This window comes from Apis florea, unplaced genomic scaffold (genome assembly GCF_048593485.1).
Source record: "Apis florea isolate Af1SG1 unplaced genomic scaffold, ASM4859348v1 contig_3034_pilon, whole genome shotgun sequence".
In the NCBI taxonomy this organism is placed as follows: Eukaryota; Metazoa; Arthropoda; class Insecta; order Hymenoptera; family Apidae; genus Apis; species Apis florea.
The window spans coordinates 135,713-159,534 of NW_028256693.1; the positions used below are offsets into that span (position 1 = coordinate 135,713).

General features: G+C 41.3%; 1 protein-coding gene across 4 annotated transcripts in view; it reads left to right on the forward strand.

Annotated features, from left to right (window-relative positions):
* ss (aryl hydrocarbon receptor spineless) overlaps positions 1-23,822 on the forward strand; it is a 136,483-nt gene that overhangs the window by 102,539 nt on the left and 10,122 nt on the right. For all 4 annotated transcript variants that reach the window (XR_015292028.1, XR_015292029.1, XR_015292027.1 and 1 more), the window contains exon 4: positions 14,490-14,579. Coding sequence is in view for 1 of the 4 variants with exons in the window: in XM_086907953.1 (XP_086764079.1) it covers positions 14,490-14,579 (90 nt within the window). In the remaining 3 variants the exon portion in view is untranslated. The remainder of the gene's footprint in view (positions 1-14,489; positions 14,580-23,822) is intronic.

Sequence of the window (23,822 nt, forward strand, 5' to 3'; positions counted from 1 at the left end):
CATCCGATTTGTATTTAATTATGGCAAATTGCAACGATCTAATCCGACGATTGATTTGAATCTGGCGGAAGAAATTCATCGTTGCTCGCTGTTTCTAGAGAGAGAGAGAGAGAGAGAGAGGGAGGGGGGAGGAAGAGAGATCGTTTTGCAAAATAAATTGAAGGAGGCATCCTGTTTCCTTTGCAGCCTTATACGGGGACGAGGTATCGGATAAAAGTTTCATCCGCGGACATTTTCAATAATTCCACGAGCTGCAGGGGTAGCAGAAATTAACCGCTCGGCCGGCCCTCGTATTTTCTATAATTCGTGGAGTTCTTTGAACCTGTCCTTCCCTCCGACTTCCCTCGTCCTCCTACGCCTTTCCTCCCATCTTCCTCCGCGACCCCCCACCTTTTATGCCCGCAACGTTTGTACACAACGTTTTGCCGATCCTCGTAAAGTTCACGAAGCCAGACAGTAAATCCGGTTTATGACAAGCCGGCCGCCACCACCGGACACTCTCCCAAATTACGGCTGAGCGATCGAATTTTTATACTCCCTGCCATTCTTAACCCGCCAATTATACTACGTTTTTACTTGTAACACGCATCTATATATGTGTGTGTGTGTGTGTAAATGTTTAAAAATCGTTATATTACGTAATATTACGTAAAATTTTATATTACTTTAAATATGTGTGGAGAAAGATGTCGAGAAAGATGTTCGATATTTCCTTTCCTTTCGATCGTTGGTAAGGAAAGGATCGTGTTGTTAAATTGTGTCTTCTTGTCTTTCCCTTTTATTTGTGAACAACATCGAAGTTCTGTCTATTTTTATTTGTTCTTTATCTTATTTCGTTCGAAGGTATTAGGATTAAAGTTTCTCGCCAAATGCCAAGAGAATAGAAATAATGGTATGAATCGTACGATCGATTGATACAATAATACACTATTGCGTGTTATATTTTTGTACGAGTTGTGTACAACGTGTACATCAAAAATCGTTTTATCGATCAACTTTATGAATCGTGAGAGCAAAGAAACGGAATTGTTCATATCACAAATCTTCTTTTCCAGGAATTGAACATTATCGTTATATATATATATATATACATGTATATGAAATAATAAAATTAGAAATTTTTAATTGGAATTTTTAATTGGAATTCACAAAAATGGAGAAAACGGAGAATATCGGAGAATAATTTTAAAACAGAATTTACCATTTACTCGCATTATAGTTATACAAATAGAGAGAAAAATACAAATACCTCGCTTCATCTTCCTTCCAGTCGATTAAACGATGAAGTGGTGAATCGATCAACTTCATAAATCATGAAAGCAAAGAAACGGAACGATTTCAGATATATATATATATCGTTCACTTTAAACGATAATTTATGCCTACACCTTGTTGATTTGCTGCAAATCAACTTGTGATTCAATTTCTCGTATTTTCCACGAATCGAACATTACACGTTACACGATGCGTAAAAATAATAAAAATTAGAAATTTTAAATTAACCTTGTAACATATCGTAAAATTAGACAAAACAAATGTCTTTCCTCCAGTTGATTTTTTCCTTTTCTTTCTTTTTTTAAAATCGAACGCACAAGTAACAAAAGTAACATTTTTTTAAATCCACTTTCAAACGAGGAGCTGTTCGTCTTCCGGTTGATTAAACGGTGAATTATTGGTCGGGACTTATTGAAAAGCAGGAGGGGAGGTTGGGTTCGCCGAATGATAGAAACAATATCGTTGCATAATTTATCGTGGAACGAGTCCCTTGGAATATTTAAGGCAATTTCGCAGATAGCGATCGCCGCTAAGATAGCGTGCAAGCGGATACTTTCCCGCTGGATACTTACGATTTTGTGGATCCGGCGCGCGCGGATCCATTACTCGCGCGAAGAACGCTTTCCTTACAGAAACGGAGACGGGTTTAAAGTGGGACCGTTTTCCAACACTTTCGCCGGGCGGCGTGCAAATTCGAATTCGCCCATCTTCTTCCTCCCTCATCCTCCTCCGACTCTTCCGCGAGAATTAAACGCCGAGAGTCAAGTGTGTAACGAGGCTCGATATCTTTACGGCCGATCTCCAACCAACGATTACTTATTAATAGGCGAAGCTTAATAGGGCGCACGCGACCATTTTCGTAATCACCGTAATACCGTTTTTCTTTCCCTTCCTTCTTTTCACTTCTTTTCGCCGTTCCTCTTTTTCCTTTTTGGAATTTTGTGAAATTCGCCGATGGGATGGATTTCGTGGAAGTTGAGTTCTAGGGTTCTTTCGAGCAATTAATTTTTAGAGAAGTTTTTATCGAGTTTTCATCGAGTGATTTTAAAGATTCGTTGGTAATCGTAATTCGAGGAACTTTTTATTTGAATAATATCGTTTTCGAAAGAAAGATGAGAGGAACGAATCTTTTTTTTTCCCTTCCTTCTTTTCACTCCTTTTCGCCGTTCCTCTTTTTCCTTTTTGGAATTTTGTGAAATTCGCCGATGGGATGGATTTCGTGGAAGTTGAGTGTCTAGGGTTCTTTCGAGCAAGAATTAATTTTTAGAAAAGTTTTTATCGAATAAATTTTAAGAATTCGTTGGTAATCGTAATTCGGAGGAACTTTTTATTTGAATAATATCGTTTTCGAAAGAAAGATGAGAGGAACGAATCTTTTTTTTCCCCTTCCTTCTTTTCACTTCTTTTCGCCGTTCCTCTTTTTCTTTTTTTGGAATTTTGTGAAATTCGTCGATGTGATGGATGGATACCGATTTCGTTTGAGTTTTCATCGAATGATTTTAAAGATTCGTTGGTAATCGTAATTCGAGGAACTTTTTATTTGAATAATATCGTTTTCGAAAGAAAGATGAAGGGAACGAATCTTTTTTTTTTCCCTTCCTTCTTTTCACTCCTTTTCGCCGTTCCTCTTTTTCCTTTTTGGAATTTTGTGAAATTCGCCGATGGGATGGATTTCGTGGAAGTTGAGTTTCTAGGATTCTTTCGAGCAAGAATTAATTTTTAGAGAAGTTTTTATCGAATAAATTTTAAGGATTCGTTGGTAATCGTAATTCGGAGAACTTTTTATTTGAATAATATCGTTTTCGAAAGAAAGATGAAGGGAACGAATCTTTTTTTTTCCCTTCCTTCTTTTCACTTCTTTTCGCCGTTCCTCTTTTTCCTTTTTGCAATTTTGTGAAATTCGCCGATGGGATGGATTTCGTGGAAGTTGAGTGTCTAGGGTTCTTTCGAGCAAGAATTAATTTTTAGAAAAGTTTTTATCGAATAAATTTTAAGGATTCGTTGGTAATCGTAATTCGAGGAACTTTTTATTTGAATAATATCGTTTTCGAGAGAAAGATAAGGGGAACGAATCTTGCACAATAATTGCGCGTAACAGCACTGTTATGCTTCATAAATTTCTTGTAAAATAGAGATAGAATGAATTTTCACTTTGTAAGTAGAAAAACGCTTGAAAAAAAATGAATACAAATTCACGATCCTCCTCCACACGACCCGATCGAAATTAATAATAACGAATGTGGTGGACAATCGAGCGTTTCTCGAGCGAGCACAAACTATCGTGTTATTAAAATTAACCGGAGACACATCCTTCGAGCGGGTTCATAAATAAATTAACGAGAAGAAAAGGAAAAAAGGGTAACGCGTAAAGCGTTCACGAACGGGGAATTTTTCAATCGGCGAGAAGAGCATACTTCGCCAATCCATTTCTGTCGTCTCTTGCAAATTATCACCCCGAGCGGGGCGCACGATACGAGGGCCCCCCCGTCGAGACTCTCGGCTTTCCTTCGAAACCAGAACTCGAATATACTTTCCTCGACACGACGGTGAGATGCGCCCTGGAATAAAGAAGGAAAGAAAAACCCCGCCACCCCTTGTTCCTCCTCCTCCTCCTTCTTTCTTCCTTCTTCTTCTTTCGATCGGTTCGATCATCTCGTTCGAGTCCAATTGGAGCAAGGTTTCAATATAACTGGTTCCTAGTTGCCGAGATTATATCGCCTTTCTAACACAAACTTTAATATTTGCCACGAATTCTACATTTCAATTTTATTGGTATATCGAGATCGATGTAGTATTTAATAATCGGGGGTGGTGCGATCGAAATTTTTGACTTTTCATTGTATTTAAAAAAGTACTTTCCACTCGAAAACTCGCTCCACTCACCTGTTATAATATAATATATTAAAATCGATTATCCATCATGGAATCCTTTCCCCACTTTCGATCCACCATTTCCGGAAAAATGGATCGATCGTCTCGAACGATTCCCCTTCCTTCCCCGTTTTAACAATTCATTCGAATCGGCCAAAACCTGTGCATTAGCCTGTTCCTCGAAATTTCACGTCCCGGGTTGCGGTTTCTTGGAGGGAGAGAGAGAGAGAGAGAGAGAGAGAGAGAGAGAGGAGAGCGATTTTTAGCCAGGCGCAAGTTAGTTCGGCACAAATCACGCCTCTCGGTGACGTATCGCCGCGAAAGCGGCCATTTTGCTCTCATATTTTTTATTTAATAGCCGGCAGGCTATCGTGTATCGCATTAATACGCGGCGGCGGTGAAAGAGGGTCGTGGAACGACCCCCGCCACCGGTTAACCCGTAATCACAACCGAGCCTATTTTTCCCTTCCTTCCTCTCCTCTCCGTCCACCTCCAATTCGGCCGCCCTCCATTCTCTCTCGATCGGGACGCGTCTCGTTCATTTCTCTATTACCATTTTCCTTCTAACTCCTTTAACTTGTAATATCGTGCGACAGACGTTGTACGACGATCGGGTCAAAGCTGAACAATTCGTGTGAGAGACGTGGTACGATTTCGAAAACGTCGTCAAAGAGACGTCGTTAAACGTTGGCAGTTGTTGAAAGTTTTGGCAAATTGTTTGTGATTTTGTAAATATTTTAAAGAAGATGATGTACGAAACGTAAGAAACAATATGCTTTGAAAGATATCGAAGATACGAGATCATTAATAGATTAATAATAATTTATAATTTGTCGGTTTAGAAGTTGTATTAAAAATTATGTTATTTTATGATTCATTATTCGCTTCGAGATAATAAATCTTTCTTATCGATCGTTCGATAATAATTATCTGTTGTAAACATCTTGCAAGATAAAATTAATAAAATAATCAAAAGGCACGTGCGATTCGAGCAACGTTGAAAGCGTGAAACGGCTCGACCTTCTTGTTTATAGCACTCGGTTATAGCACTGGAACTTGAAACGCGAGGCAAGGGATCGTTAAAGAGAAGAAAAATTGAAGATTATTTCTGTTATAGACCTCGCTCGATTAATCGTTGGATCGATTCATTCGACAGATTTAAGATAGGATAAGTACGAAATTTTCAAGTATTTCCAGAAACTAAATTTTTCTCTTTTCTCAAATAAATCGCCCCTATCTTGTAACCTTTAATAAACGAGGATAGGTGTCGTTCGAGTCGAGGTCGATTTTACAATTTCGCCCGGTGGAATAACTGGGATAAACTCGGTTTTATCGGTCGATGAATTACGTAAGGAAACGGTGGTGGTGATGATTTATATAAGAGATAGATTTTACCGGCCAGTGTAAATAAATGAAACACGTATATCCGTAACGTTGTTACCCACGAAAGGGGTTGATTATTACCGAATCTGTGCACGAGGAGTCTGCGATTCGCGTGGGGTGGTCGTTTGTTTTTTAAACAACTGTTGGCCGATTGTTGGGCGTGCAAGCGGGGTGGCGCGACAGGGAAGACGAAGTTGAGCGATCAGCTTGCCGCCAGGAGGCAAAAGGGGCAGACATGCAAGCATCAGCAACAAGTAACAGTTTGGATCTGATGCTCGAATGAAATGCTCGCGTGGAGCAGATGCGAGTAAACGATCGTTCATTTACCCTATTGGATCGACCGATTATTTATTTACTTTTTTTTTTTTTTCTTTAATTTAATTTGCAGAGTTCGATGAATAATCACGTACGAGTATTAATGCGAACGCTTGTATTACGATCTATATTTTTTTTTTCAAATTGTCGATCTTGTAGGTGCAAAATAATATACTCTCGTATTACAATTTCTTTATTCTTCTCAATTAATACATTTTTCGAACAAATTTCAAACGAAGATGACACACGTATCTTTCTCAAACAGTCGAATTCGAGACTACGAGAATTTGAAACTTCGTAAAATTGGTTTCTAATAGAGCGATTGAAAGGCGTTTCGAATTATTAAAAAAAAAAAAAAAGAAAAGAAAAATCGCGTTTCATTAGCCCGTCCGAGAATCGGTATCGAGATTAATCAAACAAGATAGTTAATCTTGGGATGGGATCGAAAAAAATGCGAAAAGAGGAGTCGAGTGATTCGACAGGAGCAGGTGTCGAAGCTCGACGGAAGGAAGAGGAGCGTGTGGCAACGGGAGTGGAGTGGAGTGGCATCAGCCAACTTTCGACGATTAAAAACGAGTCTTTATTTCTCGTGTCGTTCTTTCGGTGTCGTGAAAACGGACGTCCACCTCTTTAATTATCTCTCTGCATATGGTTAATTTTACGGTTAAAAAAAAAAAAAAAATAACGATGCAAATGAAATTTCTCGAGCGAAATTATTCCGTTCAAAATTACTTTCGCGGCTCGAAATCGTTCGGCCGCGATCGACGACGCCTGTCGTGCATCCAATGTAACGTAAGCACAATTCAATTCTATCTCGATTTTGATTATATAGACAAATTTTTATATATATATACTTTTATACTTAATACTTTTCTATCCTAAAGAGTAAACGGAATAATTGCAAGATGATTCGAGTTATATATCGAATTCCTAAAAACAAGAAGACAATGTTATACAATTACGAAAAATTATTACTAAAATTCAGCTGAATTACCAGAATCAAGTAATACATTATTTCAACGAACTTGTTCAATTTTAAAATTCTAAATTCGAGATTCGATCGTTTCGAACCATCCCCGTGGTCAAAAGATTCGAAAAATTATTACTAAAATTCAGCTGAATTATCAGAATCTCGTACATTATTCCAACGAACTCGTTCAATTTCAAACTTCCAAATTCCACAGAATTCGAGTATCATTTCGAAAAAGAGCCATCCTCGTTGTCAAAAGATTCGAAAAATTATTACTAAAATTCAACTGAATTACCAGAATTAAATAATAAACGTTATTCCAACGAACTCGTTCAATTTCAAACTTCCAAATTCCACAGGATTCGAGTATCGTCGAAAGGGGATCGAAAGCGGATAGTTTCGGAAAGAAACCACCCCCGTTGTCGAGAGAGAGAGGGGGTCGGCATTGTGAACATCAATTTCTTGGGTGATTGCGCTCCTTCATAGCGCAGCGGCGGTTAAGACTGATAACCGGAAGCGGGGCGCAGGGGCGATCGGCAAAGTGGCGTGGCGAGGAGAGTCGAAACGGCGAGACACGGGAGTCGAAGGGTATAAGTGCAGGTTAGGCGGGACGGGATGATGTGAGGTTAGGTCGGGTGGGTGGCCGACGGGGCTCGCCTTGGTCTGGCACCGCTAGTCCTTCCCGTATTGATCGCGTGCTCCTTTCCTCCCTTAGATACCACCCCCTTTTGCGCCTTACGTACCGCCAGCATTCGCTGCTCTTGCCCCGATGTCGACACCGGCCAGCCGTGGATCCCGTAATTCGATTCCTCTCTCTCTTTCTCTATCTTTCCTTCAGAAATCTAGTATTTTCGATTTTTCGCACCCCTGCGATTCTTGGTCAAGCGTTTCGTAGATCGTAGTTTTTTGGGGGGAGGGAGTTGTTGGTGGAAATGGGAACAGTGCATGCGTGGAGGAATGTTTGAAATTGATACTTCGAAAATAGGTCTTGGGAATTTCTTCTGGATGAGATGGATGAGGGGGTTGTGTTCGAAGGGGTGGATGGTAATGGTAGGATGCAGTTTTGTTTGAGTTTTGATCGATGCTTTCTTCGAATGGATCTATTTTATGTTAAACTTTACGCGTTATTATTTTAATCGATATTGCACTTGGAATACGAATACTCGTTTCTAGTTTTAATATATCTGAAGCGTGAATGTGAACATTTCATTCGATTCTTCTCCGATCTTCCTCCAATCTGATACCTCTTCAAGATAATTCAACGTTATTTCTGGTTAATTTATACGTCTATTTCGCTTGTTTTTCCTCTGTCTATCTCGAATTTTAATAAATCACGAAGAATTTAAACGAGGAATTATACGATTATGGGGGACGGAATGAGAAGCGGGAGATCGTGCTCGCTGCGGAGATAGATGCAGATGCGATTAATCATTGGGCTGGCATAAAACTCGAGTGTCGTCGAGTGACTTTTGCCAAACGACTGGAAACACGTTCGTCTCGAACGAACAGTTCGTAGAGGAAAGAGAAAGTAAAGAGAAAAAATGGACGACATTTTCCACCAAAAAAAAAAAAAAAAAAAAATACTCCGACCGCGGAGTATTAGTTTCGCGAACGCGCCCCTAACTCGCCCCTCCGATGTCCATAATTAATTACGGCCGAGCATGAAACCCATCAGGCGGTCACCATTATCGTGCTTATTATTATTTCTTATCAATTCAGATATTTACCCCTGACATTCTCTCTCTCTCTCTCTCTCTCTCTCTCTCTCTTTCCACGCTTGATTCTCAACCGGATGATTAATAGTTCTGGGGGAGGAGGGTGATAACGATTTCCAGGGAATTTAAAATTTTCCAAAAGAGAAAAAATCACGAGTATAAAATATCGTGTGTATACGAACACAGTGAAAGTTATCTCTGAAAATTAATTTTTCTTGTTATCCAAATATTTAGAGTTGTTCTTTTACGATAACAATAATAATATGTAATATAATAATAACTGTAGATGTCACGTTTCTCATAGCATATATTTTATAATTATCAACTCGAGACGCAGATTACTGTGTTGTGATTAATTAATTAACCAAATAAATCGCGAAAAATAAAACGCTTATACAATGATACATTACCCCCATCGATTTTTATATCTCGATATAAAGAGCTGATCGAAGGTATCTTCTTCGTTACCTTTGTCAACGCGACACGTTATCCCGTTCATCCTTCGTTCCGTCGTGCTCGGGGCCACGATTTATATTCAACCTGTGACTTAACGAAGCGAGGCAATTTTATGACAGGACTCGTATCGTCAGTCGATGATAATAATGCGCGGTCAATTAACACGGATGGGCAATTAAGCGGCTCGTTAAAAAAAAAATGAAGACTCGCGCCCGTCGTAAGGGATGACTTAATTAACCGCACGTCGAGAGGAGAGCCGGGGGAAGGGGAGGGGAGGGGGGAGGGGGGGTGTGTGTGTGGAACAAGTGGAAAGCGATAAAAATGAATGAAATTATTGCTAGGCCGCGTTCGTGACGAGGTCGTTATCGAGGCAACGTATACGCACGAACGACGAAGCAGCAGTTGACGAGGACGTCGAGGACGTTGATGGACCACGCACCCCCTTTTCGTGAAACGGGAACGGACAGAATCTTCCACTCTGGCGAGCCGTGCTCTCTCGCGAGAATGTGGTTTCGAATTTCATACATAAATAATCAATATCAGGTCGAGATTAATCCTCTCCCCTCCTCCTCGTTAATGAGATAAATTCGAAGGAGTTGAAACGCACGCGAATCGAAAATTCTTCGAAGCGTTGGGAATTTTGTTCGGAAAGTGTTCAAGTTGAAGAAATTCGGAAATATTCGAGCGATTTCGATTCGACGTGTGTTTCATTGGGAATTGAAATTTTCGATATTTTGAAAGCTCGATACCGTTGGAATTCAATCACTTTTGGAATTGGAGGGATTTCTTTCATTTTTCGAGATGGATAGAAAGGAAACATTTCAACTTGAGAATCTATTCCCTGATTCCGGTTCGAATTTAGAATTGAAAAAGGTTACGGAATGCGAAGTTCAAATTGATGAAAATCGTGGTCAAAACTCGAATAATATTTTTCAATCGCGATAACCTCACCTCGACAGATATGGAAGAAAACCGAATCTCAATCTCTCCTTTGCGAAGAAACGCGCGTGTAATTCGTGTTTCCTCCTAAATAATATAATCCGTATCGAGAAATGGGATCGTGATTGCCACGTATTCGTGTGTACGATACGATTGCCACATAGGAACGGGTTAATTGCCTGTGCGAAATGAATTATGTGTTAATTAAATCGCGCTGTAATTGCCTCTAGTTGATGTAAAACACAATATTCCCGGAAAATAAAGGTTTCTATTTTGCACGCGTATATTTATATTAATGAAATTCCACGCTCGTGATGCAAAAAAAAAAAAAAAAAAAAAGAAGAAAAGCCGTCGTGTCGATTATCTGATTTATATATATATATATATATATATATTCATACATATGCAATTGGGAAGGGGGGAGGGGGGAGGGAGGGGGGGAATTCATTAATGTTTCAGTTTCAGAAAATTAAGATGAATAATGGGGTGCAATTAATAACGAGCATCATACAATATCGTGATACGACGTTTCGATATCGGTATCTGTAACATCTGCGACTGCGAATAAATGGAAGAGATACAAATTGCCGTTTAATATTGAACGGATACAGAACGTATAATTCGTATAACGTTGCTCGAATTACGAAATTATATAATTCGAGATGAAGATTCGAGCAATACAATAGTGATTGAAAGTATTCTGAGAGAAATGACGATTCACGAATTGTGTTCGGCTTGTTCGAGTGTTTAAAAACGGTTATTAGCATATTGTATTTGTTGCGAGGGGAAGGAGGGTGGAGAAGAAAAAAAAATTGGAGGGGAGGGGAAATAGAGATAAAACGTTAGCACAGCGTGGATATCACGTTTCTTTCGATCGCCACTTCGCAAAGCTTTCGCGGATTGATAGCGCGCAAACTCGCGTGCCACTTCACACTCAGAATTTATAGTTCCTTTATTATTTCGACTAAGCTGCTCTTAAAGTTTCCGCACACGTAACTTGCTTCCAATTTTTCGAGCCGTGATCTAATCGCTCGGTATATCAAACTTTTTACCATATTTCCTTTCTTTATATATATATATATACACGTTTTAAGATTTATACGTTTGTCTTTTAGTTGTTTAGTTTATTTTATCCGTCCAAAGAGTTCACTCGCATAGCGTATTATTATTCGATCTCGCTCCAGCATTTTCCAAATTCTCCAAAAATTTCGAATTTTTAAAACTTTCTCCATACTTCCTTTCTAAATTACTTTCAACGATACCCGTGTATCGTGGAATTTCGATGATTCGTGAAAGATTAAGAACCTCTACTCTTTAACAGTGTGGAATCGCAAAGATAGAATTCTCAAATTTTAGTTTCGCAATTGCGAAAAATCGAGAATCTCCGATTAACAATGTCTACGAGAAACACATTGAAGAAGATGCAATTCAACGATACCTTGCTGTTACTCGAAGAAAAAAAAAGAGAAACTGCAAAGATACAATTCTCGAATTTTAGTTTCGCAATTGCGAAAAATCGAGAATCTCCTATTAACAATGTCTACGAGAAACACATTGAAGAAAATGCAATTCAACGATACCTTGCTGCTACTTGAAAAAAACAGGGAAGAGGAATTGCAAAAATACGATTCTCGAATTTTAGTTTCGCAATTGCGAAAAATCGAGAATCTCCGATTAACAATGTCTACGAGAAACACATGGAAGAAGATGCAATTCAACGATACCTTGCTGCTACTTGAAAAAAACAGGGAAGAGGAATTGCAAAGATACGATTCTCGAATTTTAGTTTCGCAATTGCGAAAGATCGAGAATCTCCTATTAACAATATCTACGAGAAACACATTGAAGAAGATGCAATTCAACGATACTTTGCTGCTACTTGAAAAAACAGGGAAGAGGAATTGCAAAGATACGATTCTCGAATTTTAGTTTCGCAATTGCGAAAAATCGAGAATCTCCGATTAACAATGTCTACGAGAAACACATGGAAGAAGATGCAATTCAACGATACCTTGCTGCTACTTGAAAAAACAGGGAAGAGGAATTGCAAAGATACGATTCTCGAATTTTAGTTTCGCAATTGCGAAAGATCGAGAATCTCCGATTAATAATATCTACGAGAAACACATGAAAGAAAATGCAATTCAACGATACCTTGCTGCTACTTGAAAAAACAGGGAAGAGGAATTGCAAAGATATGATTCTCGAATTTTAGTTTCGCAATTGCGAAAAATCGAGAATCTCCGATTAACAATGTCTACGAGAAACACATGGAAGAAGATGCAATTCAACGATACCTTGCTGCTACTTGAAAAAACAGGGAAGAGGAATTGCAAAAATACGATTCTTGAATTTTAGTTTCAGCAATCTCTGGTAAGTAGAGGAACGGATGAAAAGTCTCTAAAGACTTTATGCAGAGACTAAGAGAAGGAGGAGGAGAGGAAATGCAAAGAGCATCGAAAGAGGTGGAATCCCGATTGTAGGTATTCTGCGTAGAGGCCGATCCGTGGCCGTGTCCGTGACTTCTAGTTGCATGAGCGAAGAAAATGGAAAGATTTCGTGCGTGAAGTATTATTGGCGACCCGCTAATACACGAGAGTCAAGGTGAGGATGAAGGGGTATTAGAAGTTCACGCTTGGACGGAACACGCGAGTATTCGCACACTCGGCACGCGACTGATTCGCTCCCGGTCACCACACGCGAGAAATAAAAATCCATCGATTTTCTCCTCCTCCTCCCCATTTCACCCTTCGATGCTCTTCCTCCATCTCTCTCTCGTCCACCACCGTGAACTGGATCTTCGAATTAAGAGTTATCTGTTCCATTCCAATTTTCTTGACGGAAATTTAATCAAATATCCTATTGGATGTTACGTTGATATTAATTTGAAATGTACGAGATATAAATTCAATTAAATTACGTTCTAGTAATATGCAATCTTTAGTTGTGATACAATTTTCAAAATATATATATATATTTTTCTTTATTTCTAATACTTAATTTATAATCTCGTTTGAAAAATGCATCCTTTATCTATCAGAGAATCGAAAAAAGGATATTTTTATATTACACGTACATTTGGAAAAATCAAAATAATGGTAATTCATTATTTCATATCTCAGTACTCTTCGTTCTTTACATTTTTTACATAATTACAATAGAACAACATTTGTTTACCTTTTATTCGGTATTGAATAGGATGCAATCATGCCGATTAAATGGAATCCCATGGGGGATGGTTTACAGAAATGGCCAATGTCGGCCATTTCGAAGGGAAGGCGGCGGGAAAATCCTATTACAGCTTATATTCCTGGTACAGGGGGATTTCGATCGAGCCAACTCACCCTCCGCGCTGATCCGTATTGACGCGAGAGAGAAACCCACCCTCCGGATCAACCAATCAAATCGCAGCATCCGTCGCGCATGCGATCGCTTCGATGAACCCCCCTCCCCCCCCCAACCATTCCACTGTCGGTTATGGTGTCCTCTACCACTGAATTCTCTTCGAGCCTCCTACTGTCCATCTAAAATTTCCAATCTTTTCGACTATTAAACCCGAACGATTTTTCGCAAAATTGAAATTTTCTCGTAACGAGCACATCGTGTTCGCGTCGTTTCACAATTTTTTAATGTATAACATCAGTTCGAAAATCGCAGTTTTATACGCGGCTCCAAACGTTCGAGTCGACGAAAAATAAATAATATCGTCCATTCCACGATCGTGCGCGCTTTTACCCTTAGGAATCGGTAGTAAAAGGAAAATCGGGTTGACACGATACGAAGTCTCTCTCTTCATATTCCAATAAAAGCCGTCAGACAGTGCCTGGCACGGCCACCTACGGCAACGGGTCGAAATAAAACAAAACAATACACATTTAACTGTGGGGGAAACGGGCGGGCGAGTGCTTTAAACGGCTCACTCCCCCGCGCTGTTCTAGCCTCCGTTTTAAACTAGGACGGATATTTCGGGCCTCGATACGTACTCGTTCGAGTTTCCAGCTCGTTTTGGTATTCGAAACCCACCACCACCATCGGCCCACGTCGATAAATGGGAAAACTTTCCGGAACGTTCGAGCCGGCGATCCCTGCTTTTCGGAAAGGAAACGGGCACTCGTTGCGGTGTACCTTACTTTCCATCGGTGAATTATCATTGCACATTTCTTTCTTTCTTTTTAATGGAGTTTTACGATTATTCTTCTCAATCCACAGTTGATATTGATTGTTTATTCTTAATAAAGTAATATTATAATGTAACGTATTTTGAATGTTATTTTATGTATACGTTTTAGGTTATGTTACATTTAATCGAGATTTAATAGTATTTCAACGAAAAATGGAATGAAATAATTGTCTATATAGCAATACTTCATTTGGAATTCAAATTTAGAAACATTTGGAGGTAAGGATTACCAGCTAAAATTGTAAAATAGTTACGAGGTTTGGTAATATTTCAATTAAAGGATTAAAATGGATGGGACTGAGATTACTGCAGATTACGAAATAATTTAATAGAACGTCAACGATTGAGTTTAAACTAATTATTGCAAAATGATTTTATGTTACAGGCGCTGAACGGGTTCCTGCTCATACTCACCTGCGACGGGGAAGTGTTCTTCGCCACCCACAGCATAGAAAGTTACCTTGGTTTCCATCAGGTACGTAACACTCATTTTGTCGAATCGATATGTCTCGTATTCGTGAAAATATTATACAGCGTAATATTCAACGTGTATCTGCACTCTCAACTGGTTGGCTAGTCACGCCAAGAATGTCAGTTTCGTTCCACGTGTCACGTTTACGCATCATCCCCTTTGCTAACGCAACACCACGTTTTCCGTATATTTCCACGATTATCTAATCTGGTTAACGTTCCAATTGTTTCGAGTAATTATCGCGTTGGCGATGAGAGTAAATTCGAAACATCGAAAATCCTTCCGATGGATTTTTATTCGATAGTAAAAACGATAATTTCGATCCGGTGGATAAATGCAAATGTTTCTTTTCGCGATGATCACTTATTCGACTTTGGAATAATTTCGAATCTTTACTTTGAGTAAAGAGAGAAATCGTTTCGTGTCAGAATTTAAATTTCGGGGGACGCGATGATAAAAATGGAATTTTTGTGAAAATTGTTAGGATACGAACTGGAAATGGAATAAATACAAATAAATTTATAATAACATTCACGATTCCTCGTTACATCAATGTAACAGCTAACAACAAGTTTCGCTACATTCTCAGATCTCAATTCAAACTGGTCTCGATTCAATCGAACGATTCATCTTCGTAATATATTGCGGCAGATCTGTCTCACCAAATGGATATATCGTATATTATTTCCACTTGATACATCAATATATTAAAAATATCAAATATCAAATTAAAAAATAGAAAAATTAAAACGATTCTATCTACACTTTTGAACAATTTCTCAAAATTGCTTTCGAAAAAAAAATCAACGAAACATATCTTTCTTTTGAACTTAACTAATACTATTACTACTTATTATTATCGCCATAAAATAGCTTTATAAAATATCTATCAAAATTAACATTTCTAATAAAATTTCCCCTAGATTAAACTTTTTCCTCTAAATTTATTAAAAAAATACACGTTGAGCCGTAATGATTCCGAATTACGGTTAATTCGAGTGGATGGTGGTTCCGTTGATGGTCGGTGGAGAAATAACGAGGAGCACGAGAAGGGTAAACAAGCGGAATCAGGAAAAGGAGCGGATTAAACGAGGAGAGAAACCGGTTGCCTTTCTATCCGGAACAGAGCGATATCGTTCAACCCCCGGTGAACGCGCACCGAAATGCGATCCGCACGCAGCCAACCCGGCACGCACGCGAGTGCGACGGAGAGGGCGAGATTGGGATTGCTGCCGGGGGCAGGGGGTAGAGGAGGGGCGGGGGGAAATGACGGATGATGATTTCCCGACACACGATGACTGTGTGTGTGCAACGTATGTATACGCCAGAAACGCACGCGAACGCCTTTGTCCGTGGGATGGTAATTGCAGGAAACGGCGGATGATGATTTTCCGATCCGATGATCCCGCGTACGTAAAAAGGGGGGAGGAGAGGGGGGGAGGAGGGAGCGGCGATGCGATCTCGCGTTTCTTTCGCAAACAAATTTCGCGGATCGGTTGGAACTGAGATCGTGGCTTTCCTCGTTCCCATCGCACGCACGATGACTTCGAATTCTTCGGGTTTCTTGAGAACCCGTTGAACCTTGTCTTTCCGAGGATCGCACGCGTATCCGTTTAATTGTACGAGATTGTACAGGGAGGGAGAGGGTTAAGAAAATTCGAAGTTTTGTGAAAATGAAATCTTCTTTTTCTCGAGAAATCTATCAAATTTGAGAATTTTCGAGTCTCGAATGTGGTGTTATATGATGGTTATATTTGAGAATTTTGGAATTGCGAATGAAATGAGATCTTTTTTTTTTACAGATTCTTGAGAATTTTGGAATTTCGAATTCTTCGAAGGTATTAACAAAATTTGACTTTTCGATTTCTGGAATTGCGATTGGAAAGAGATGTTTTTCAGACCTTTGAGAATTTTCGACGATATTATCAAAATTTGACTTTTCTGGAATTGCGATTGGAAAGAGATGTTTTTCAGACCTTTGAGAATTTTCGACGATATTATCAAAATTTGACTTTTCTGGAATTGCGATTGGAAAGAGATGTTTTTCAGACCTTTGAGACAAAAAAAATGAAACGAAGATCGATGTTTTGATCGTTGGAATTACGAATCTTTTGAAAAACTGAGAAGAAGAAGGTTCTGAAGTAGATTAAAAATCATAAAAATTTATATATTCTATTCTGCGGAACTTTGAATTTATTCCTACTTCAAAAAAAAGGTTTTTTTCTACGAAAGTACGTGGAAGTTGTATCTTTCCAACGAGGTACAATTTCAAAAATGTGCAACTGCACAAGAACCCCGATCGCCTTTAACGAATAATTTGTTTATAAAGAAGGGAAAATAGGGGTAGTCAGATCGGGAAGAATAATTCCTCGGCTGTTGACTCGACGGTGGCATTCATTGAGATGTAACTGGGCACGCAAACGGTTCACATACACGTCACGATACACGAAGAACGATGATTTTTCCCCCCGATTACGGAATATTTAAGAGAAACGGACTGTATCGCGACTAATAACCGACGCAACGATTTTCTCAAAGGCAGGATTTCGTCCCTTATTCCCCTCTCTCTTTCTCTCGTTCCACCCTTTGCAATTTATCGATAAACAAATAGCGAAAGAACACTGTATTTATACACCACCTATCAATTACCACTTACGTAAAAGTACAGACTTTTCCCTTATTCCACAAATTCCAAAACTACCCCCTTGGAGAACTCACAACTGCCTTTCAACTTAATTAATACCATCGTACGTCCACGTTCGCGATCCATCATGTTTTTACTGGAAATCATTCGTGCCATGCAAATTCTCGATATTTAATTTTATCGAGAAAACTTCTTCCCTTCGATGAATATCGTTAACGACGAACGAATTGCAGCAAATTGTTTTATATTTTTTTCCCCCCTCTAAATAAAAAAAAAAAAAAAACAGAAGAAACAAAAACGTATCTCAACAACGTATCTCGGAAATCGAGAAGGATGACTATCAATCTCGTACGTAACAATTTCGATTCCACCCTAACGCGTATTTATAGACGCGTTCACATCGCCTCTGCTGTCATTGCGAAAGCGATTTTCCCCCCATTTATATACTCTTTCTACGAGTTCTCTCTCCCTCCCCTCCCGCTTTCATTCCCAGGCCACGATAAGTCCACCCTCTGACCTTTTCGCTTAAATTATTACTTTTATCCGAGTCGGAGGTCCGCCGCTGGAGAATCTCTCTCTCTCTCTCTCTCTCTCTCTCTGCCCGTTCCTTCGATCGACCCTCGATCGCGGCTTCTCAAACCCTCTGCGCTTTTTCCCCCTCGCGTGAGATACCGAACTGAAAACTGAGCGACAATGAGAAGGGCGATAAGACAATAATAACCGCGATGGAAGGTTGTTGTAACCAACGTGGACGCCGTCGTTACAAGGTTTTTTCCACCGATTTGAACCGAGAGAGAGAGAGAGAGAGAGGTTTATACAGTGTGTAATCGCGAGACACCGTGAGATTACGTCGGTTTGGATCGAGTTGGCGAAGCAACAAACGCGAATCGATCTCACATCCAACGAACGCTTCGAAAGAGCCGATAGTTTCTTAATTGTTCAGGGGGGAATGTCGAGGGTGAAATTCGTTTCAAACGTCGGATCCGTGAGATCTTGAGTTTACTTATCTCGTTCGTGAGAAATGTCGCGAGTTGTGTGGACACGCACCTTTCCTCTCGAGCCGTGCAACTGCACGGCGTTTGCGTGCTGCGTCGCGTTTCAATGGGCGCGCTCTAGCGGAAGATGAGGGGGAGGCGGCGATGCTCGGTGCGTAGCACTCGATACCAGCCACGTTTCTCGCCGCATGCTCTCCGTATCCTGATACCGTGCCGATTTTCCTTCTCTTCTGAAAATTACTTGCTTCGCTTCTCGTTTTTAACTCGAGTTGTGATCCAGACGTGTTACTGTTACTAAAAAGTTACTTCACTACGCTTTGCTCGACGATTCTTGATACTCTATCGCACGGTAGAACGGAAGAGGTAACAATTTGAATATTAAAAGTGAATATAAAAATTATTTTCATTTATGAAGTTAGTTAGTTATAATCAATATTTTCGAAATTATTAATTATTTCGATAGTAGATGTTCAGCTTATACAATTGTGATATTGTTCATTATTCGAATACGAAGTCACGTTTATCAAATTAAACTTACTCGTGAGAAAATTTCTATATCGACACGTACGTTTCCTTAACCAAATCAGAACAGAATTGCGCGGAGACGAACGGTTCGATGAACTTTACAACCACTCGTTCATCACTCACTCTTCCCTGAATTTGATCAGGAAAATCAATTGATCGCGTTCGAAAGGTCGGCAAGGAAGGTTTGCCTCGATTATCGCACGCGCTGAATTATGTGGCACGTTTTGACAATTAATAGCCGTTAATGAAGACGCGATCGGCCGGCTGACCCTACGGCTATATCCCTCCTCTCCCCCCCCCCCCGCTTTTGTTACAAAGGAGGAAGGAAGAGGGGGTTCATAACTCTGCGCCCGTAATTGAGAGCTCAACATTCGGAGGGGGGGCGCGTTATCGCGCAAAAGTGCCCTCTCTCTGTCTCTCGTGGCTGGCCCCCTCGAGACGATATCTCGATGCGATCTCTCGCGCGATCGAGGAGGGGAGGAGGAGGAGGAGGAGGAGGAGGAGGTTGGGGCGGCGTTCGATAATTAATGCGGGCCGCGGATTAATTATTATTAGCCGGCTGATTTGTTTCAATTTGTAGAGGGTCCTTTGATCGCGCCGAATCGTGTTTCCGTCCATTTCACCCGGCGTCCAGCCTGATTTATCTCACGCGTCCCACGGGATTTACGGGAACGCGATTCCTTCGGTGTCGTTCCCGTCCTCCACGCAGAGTATGTCTGACGTTGGATACCACGCATGTGGTCCGAATACTTTCTCCCTCCCTCCCTCCCTCCCCCCCCTCCCCCCCGTTACAGTTTGGGAAACGGATTGGGAAACGATTTGAGGAGACGAGTGGATCGATCGATTTTTTTTTTTAAAGGAAGAAATTGGACGAATAAATCATCCTGTCGATCCCGTTTTCTTTTCTTTTTTGTGTAAAAGTACGACGTTTCCACTTTTTATTAGCGGATAAAATAATTTATCGCAGAGATACCGAATCTTTTACTCGAGATAAGTTCACGGTTACGATTTCCTCGAGAAACGAAAAATCGAAAAATTTCGAAAGCAATTTCGAAATTTCCGAAAATTTTTGAAAAATTAGAAATGAAATGGATTGATCGTAGAGACTCCGAGACTCGAAATATACATAAATCATACGAGACTCCTTCTTTCCTTTTCCATTTTTGTAATACGATCGTAATACAAAACAAAAGTGCAAAGTTTCCACGTTATTTAGAGTAATTAGGAAAATAATTCGTCGATTCGATGACCTATCCTATCTTTCGCTCGGGACAAGTACACCTCGCGTTTACAATTTCCCCAATGAAATGAAGTAATAATGTCTGGAAAATGTGAAAAAATACCGAGAGCAAAATCGCCGTCCCGCCCGAGTTGGAAACCTAGCACTTGGTTCTCTCGTCATCTCGTCGAGACGATGGACAAGGCGAGCGTGCGAGGGGCGGGAAAAAAGAAAGGAAATGAATAAAATAGAGCAAAGCGAGGCGAGGCCTTTCGCATTCTTCGCAGGAATGTAAATCAAGCCTGCCAAGAGGGAGACCGCTTCGATGCCGGCGGGGGTGCGCTAGCGTCTCCACTAAATAATTACAAGCTCTTAATTAACGACGAGGGCCGATCGTAAAGCCATCCACGAGGCCGGCCGCTCCGTCCCGCGGATGCATGTTTCGAGATTATTTAAACGAGCAATGGTAACAAACGTTACCGGACCTTACCGGCACACCGCCCGTCGCCTGGCTAACTGGCCAACTCGAGAGAGAGGAGGAGGAGGAGGAGGAGGAGAGTTCCATGGGGAAAAATAAATGCGAGCCCGGGCCCCGGCTGTGGAAAATAAAAGAGGGCGGGGTCAACGTATTTTGCGGGAGCCTCGTTCCTCGAAACACCGACACCTCGGATCTCTTGCGATTTAGAATTTTGTTTCCTTTCGTTTTCTTTCTTTTCTTTTTTTTTTTTTTTTGGAGTGGAACTTACCGTGGCCAAGATTTAATCTATCGCGTTAATTTGATTATAAGTTAGAATGAAACCTACGGGCGTAGGTATTTCACAGTGCCGACACAGCGTAGCGTTTGTTTGTTTGTTTGTTTGTTTATCATTATACGGGAGGGTGTTCGGAAATTCTTCGAAAGAACGAGCATTTTTTTCCTTTTTTGGAAGGAATCAACATTTCGTGTATACGGGTTTTTTTCAAAATTTTAATCAAAAATGTATTCGATGAATTATTCGTCCCCAGAGATGATAAACTTGGAAAAAATTTTCGAGCTCGAGTTTTCAACACGTGTATTTCGAATATAAAGCATACCTAATAAGAGAGAGACAAGACGCGTATTTCGAATCCAGCCACAAGCTGGAAACAACGAAACGATCCGGCCTGCCGCGTACACAGGAATGTAATTTTCACGTTCGACTCTCATATCTCGACGAATCAAAGAATGTTCCATGTTCGTTACCATTCCAGAGCGCGCATTACGTACGTGCGCACACACCGCAATACACACCGTGAACCCTGAAAAAGTCGCCCAAGTTGAACGCAATAATCGAAAGGGGAACGATTTAACAAGCGCACGAATCCCTCTCTCTCTCTCTCGGTCGAGTGGCACGACGCCGACTTATATCGGGCGTCGATATAATTCCATAAATCACCGTTTGCCGGAATAAATCACGTATTAATGAAAATTACACGTACGTAAACCAAACCAAACGTTTGCTCGATACACTTGCGCGGGGACGACAGAAGAAGAGGAGGAGGGGGGGGGGGGGGGATAAAATTGGCCGGCGAGCCATGTTGGCGGGGCGGAATAAAGGGCAACGCGGAGCAATTACACGTCGAGCGTGTCCCGATGAAGTATGGCCGTTGCCGGCCTCCTCGATTACCACGGAAATCCTGTCCGTGGGAGGAAGGGTTTAATTAAAATTAGAGCAAACGGAGCAAGCTCAGCGGGATCGAAGCAGACCTTAGGGAAAGCCCTAAGCCGAGGAGGCGATCCCCCTTCCTCCTCGAATTCATCGGTGGAACCCGCGGTGAACCGGCCGGCCGGGCCCCTTCGACGGGACACTCGCCCTTCTCCCTCCCTCCTCGCAACGGGTACACGATTGCGACTTGGCGCTGAGCTTCTCCCTATATTTATTGAGAGATCGAGTTTTATGGCCGGCCGATCGTCCGACCGAGGGGTGGAACGGGAGGGAGACGTTTTTCGGCGTTTCCATCGTGATCGTTTTTTGGAGGAGGAGGGGAGGGATCTTTTTTAGGGGAAACTTGAAGAATTTCGAAGAATTTTTCACTCATCCTGCTCCCTCGAAGGAGTTCCTTCGTATTTTTAATATGGGATTTGGATGCAGATTGTGCGCGTAGTTTCGATAGTTTCCGTAAAATTGGTTTTCTCTTCCTCCTCCCTTTTTTCTTTCTTTCTTTTTTTTTTTTTTTTCTTTCACGATTATAACGAGTAAGTTGTAGAATCTAATTTTAAAATGGGATCCTTTTGTATTTCAATGGACGTATACACGTATCGAGCAATACCCCGGAAAAGAATGTTCCGTTGTTAAAATTCGAAAGCTCTCGAGGCTTGTTTTCGCTTCCTCTCGTTTTCTCGATATCGGCTGGTTCACGGCTGTTCATAGGAGGCGAGAGCCAGGGTATTTTGTTTGGAAAAATAGAGGTTTCAGGCTGTGGAGCCCCGGCATCCCATTATCGTTCACGGGCAATATCGTAACGTAGGGATGGTGTGAGTAACATGGAAGTCGTGAGATCCGTGCACCGGCGACACGAACGGTTACGAGAAGGTGCAGAGCTACGTGCGGCTACCCTGTTCCGCCTATCGGAAATGCAACGTGGTACCTCGAAAGCTCCCGTTCCCTTCTATCGCGTGATTTATTATATTATTCCCGAGCCCAACTATGACCAGCTAATGGGCCTATCGCGACAATTCGACCGGCCATCCTACAAAATTATTCGATCGAGCCTTCTCGCCTTCTTTACTCCGCCCGATTATCACGAGAAATTCGTGTCGCGAATGTTGCTCCCCTTGGACGAAGCGAAACGAAGAAACTTGAATTATTCTATCCATTCCGTCATCCTTTTTCTTCTTCTTTCATTTATACCTTAAAGTAAAAAGAGGAAAGATTCAAAAAGAGGAATGGATCCACGGTGAACGATAATTTTTCAAGAAATAGTATATACGATTTCCTAATAATTTTCGATCAAACGCTTGCTCGTAACGAAGATAATTGTACAAGTATACCAAAAAAAAAAAAAAAAAAAAAAAACGAGACGAAGAAACTACACCCTCCCCTTCCTTCCATAACTCCGATCCAAAGAGAAAGAAAAGCGATGGCATCGTAGTAGTACGCCTGCTCCTCCCGTCCCGTGCCCGAGATAACAGCTCTGTTCGAGGCGAGCCGACCCGTGGCTTCCCTATATAGAAGCACATACAGGCCGGGTAGCGCCACATCGCCTTCCTATTTCGACGAGAGCTTACAAGGTTAGGCCGTAAGGGCCGTGGTGGCAAGGCAAGCTCGCGCCCGTATCATTTCCACCAAGCCTGATTTATTGCATTATTCCAAGCGTCGAAGGCCGGATTACAAGCGTATGGTCGGGTACCCTGTTAATTCGATCTATTTTCTAGGCTGGCTCGCGAGGCACAGGGTGCGTGGTGGATTATCCGATCATACGCGCGCAGAGCGAGCAGAATGAGAGAGAGAGAGAGAGAGAGAAGGAAGAAGAAATAGAGAGAGAGAGAGGAGAGGCTCAGAACGGAGGAGTGGTATATTCTTTCTGCTCGTTTTTTCTTGGACGAAGGAACGAGGAAACTATGGGTTTCTCGTGCACCACGGGCTCATCGCCCGTCGCTGCCTAGGCCGGATTAATTATGCGCGATAAAGTGCGTCGGACACGTGTAGCTACATGTGCCGTACGTGCGCCTATGTCGCCGTCGCGACGTCACGACCGATCAGATATTTCCTGAAATAATGCCGCTGCAACTCTCCAACCTTCCTTCCAACGGCGATCGTCTCCGTGCTCCCGCTCCAGCAAGTTCGAATTGTCGTCTCCATTGCGTTCCCATTGCGGGGGGAGGAGGAGGTTGCATTGGAAAT